Source organism: Carlito syrichta, unplaced genomic scaffold (assembly GCF_000164805.1).
Source record: "Carlito syrichta isolate Samal-C Ts95f unplaced genomic scaffold, Tarsius_syrichta-2.0.1 Scaffold316481, whole genome shotgun sequence".
In the NCBI taxonomy this organism is placed as follows: Eukaryota; Metazoa; Chordata; class Mammalia; order Primates; family Tarsiidae; genus Carlito; species Carlito syrichta.
Window position 1 is genome coordinate 102,655 of NW_007260577.1, and position 2,807 is coordinate 105,461.

Below are 2,807 nucleotides of genomic sequence, written 5' to 3' on the forward strand. Positions count from 1 at the left end.
CAGCGGCTGCAGCGCGAACACCTCGCCGCTCTCCGCGCGCACCGACACGTAGCTCGACAGCGCGCGCGCGCCCACCCGCCGCTCCACCAGCGCGTACGACACCCGCGCGTTCTCCCGCGCGTCCGCGTCCCGCGCCGACACCGTGAAGACGTGGCAGCCCGGCGGGTTGTTCTCCTTCACGAACACCGTGTACTCGGGCTGCGCGAAGGCGGGCGCGTTGTCGTTCACGTCGGCCACCTCCACCGCCACGCTGGCCGTGGCCCACCGCGAGGGCGAGCCCCCGTCGCGCGCGGTCACCACCAGCTGGTAGGCCGACACGCTCTCGCGGTCCAGGGCGCCGTCCAGCACCAACGAGTAGTAATTCTTGAAGGTGGGCGCCAGCTTGAAGGGGACGTGGGGCGTCAGGGAGCAGGTGACCTGTCCGTTGGCGCCGGAGTCAAGGTCAGTTACGCTGATCAGGGCGATGACTGTCCCAAGTGGAGAGTCTTCTAACACAGGTAGTGATAGTGATTTGATAACCAACTCGGGTACATTATCATTGATGTCTACAATTTCCACTAAAACTGTGCAGTGGTCTGACATTGGAGGAGTTCCTTTATCCGTGGCTTCTACTTGGATTTCATAAGACTCCGTTTCCTCGAAATCTATGTTACCCTTTACACTGATGTATCCTTTGACTGGATCTAAGTGGAATTTGGACAGAATATCTGCTGACGTGTCTGTGTGGAAAGAATATGTGATGTCCTTATTTACTCCTTCATCCAAATCAGAGGCGTTAACAGTCACTGCTAGGGTACCATTTGGTAAATTTTCAAATAATCTGACTTTGTAGACCGTCTTCTCAAACATAGGGGCGTTATCGTTTACATCTAAAACGGTGATCTTCAGTTGGGTCGTGCCAGTGAGCTCTGGTTTCCCACCATCAACTGCTGTTATTAGTAAACGATGATTAGGAGTGTCTTCTCGATTTAGAAGTCTTTTCAACACGAGTCCAAGGGATTTGGTTTCCTCATCTCTTTTTTTAACGTCTAAAGTAAAATATTCTGTGGAGTCAAGACTGTAAGTCAACAACGAGTTTGTTCCGATATCTGCATCTGAGGCGCCCTCTAGCGAAAACCGAGAGCCAGGTTGTCGGGATTCGTAAATAAACAGATCTTTTACTGCCATTGGAAAAACTGGAGGGTTGTCGTTAATGTCCCTCACCTCCACCTCCACGTGGAAAACCTGCAGCGGCCGCTCCACGATCACCTCCAGGTGGATGCTGCACTCCAGGCTCCGCCCGCACAGCTCCTCGCGGTCGATCCGAGAATTCACAAACAAAATGCCGTTCTGCAGATTCACCTCCAGAAGGTCCCCGCGGCCCTTGGACGCCACCCGGAACAGGCGCGGCACCAGCTGGGCCAGCTCCAGCCCCAGGTCCTGCGCGATGCGGCCCACGAAGGTGCCGTGCTTGGCCTCCTCCGGGACCGAGTAGCGGAGCTGGCCGCTCCCCGCCTCCCAGGCTGCGACGAGCAGTAGAGAGAACAGCAGGCGCTGGGCTCCAGGATCTTCCATCCAGGAAAACACCATTGCAAGCCTTTTCAAGATATTGGGTCACTTTTACATCGATTCAATTTTTTAATAGTAATTCGGGCTCCTCATTCTTCACTTCTGAAACTGCTCGCCGTTACCATATTTCAGGAATGGTGAAGAAAAGCAGCATCTGAATACGTCATACACGCTGTTTTTCTTTTGTGGAGAAAGACCTTGCGGTGGACAGCGACATCATGTGGCTAAATTTGTAAGTATACACACGTAAATCTTTTTCTTGTATGTTGTTGAACTTTCCAAAATATCAATTTTCAGTTGTAATTTCTTTCAACCACTCCTCCAAGTTTTTATATTTTATCAAAATATTTCCCCAGAACTTTTATTCTAATCCGTAAATTTCAATTGTGCCAATTTATGACATACAGTTATATATTATTTTGTGGTTAGGGTTTTAAAAGTGGATATCTATTAGAAATGTTTCCCATGTGACAGGCACTTTTCTCACAGCAACCCTCTGAAACTGCTATCACTATGGTTCACTTTTTACAAATATAGAGATTAAGAAACATGAAAATTATATGAACTGATGGTATTTAAATGGGATTCTCAATCTGATTCAAGATGCCCTACCTTTAATCACTTAGCTTCTCAGGTTATATTTTAGAGAAAAGTCAGAGACCTTGAGATTAATGACCATCCAAACATCAAGATATTGAAGTATTTGTAAAATATGTGTGTGTAATTATACATATTTACTTTTATATTACTAGCAAATCAAAAGTATATTTTCTTTTATATTATTATGGCAATTTTCAAATTGAAAAATATATTCCCTTACATTTGTTAATTTGTAGAAGCCTATAAATCATTCTTCTGTCCTTTACTTAAGAACTATATTTTTGTCAATTGTCTTCACTTTTATTTATATTTTATATAAGGATGTCAGAAGTCAGCCTTTTACAGAGAAGTTCTTTCATAAATTTGTATCCTGTTGTAGGACAATAATACGTGATTTGTATGTTTGCTACATTCACAACAAATCAAGTAAGAATATATTAGTTTCTTTAAAAATTCACACCATTTGTGCATTTTATTTTACCTGTATATTCTACAATATTCACAACATAAGATAATTGTGCCTTTAATGATCTCCATCCTGAATGAATTTCTAGATTCCAGTTTCTTAAATTACCTTGAAAGATGTGGTAGTTTAACCAATGAGGAGAGAAAAGTAACTTTGGAACATGAATCAATACTAAACATATGTAAGACTAAGC

The 2,807-nt window shown here is 44.6% G+C and overlaps 1 protein-coding gene across 1 annotated transcript in view; it reads right to left on the reverse strand.

Annotated features, from left to right (window-relative positions):
• The window catches only part of LOC103277116 (protocadherin alpha-3-like), a 3,017-nt gene extending 1,246 nt beyond the window's left edge, over positions 1–1,771 (reverse strand). The window contains 2 exon segments of the mRNA XM_021707291.1: positions 1–1,570; positions 1,681–1,771. The exon segment at positions 1–1,570 is cut by the window's left edge and continues 184 nt beyond it. Of these exon segments, the coding sequence (XP_021562966.1) occupies positions 1–1,570; positions 1,681–1,715 (1,605 nt within the window). The 5' untranslated portion in view covers positions 1,716–1,771.
• Positions 1,772–2,807: the final 1,036 nt, after the last annotated feature.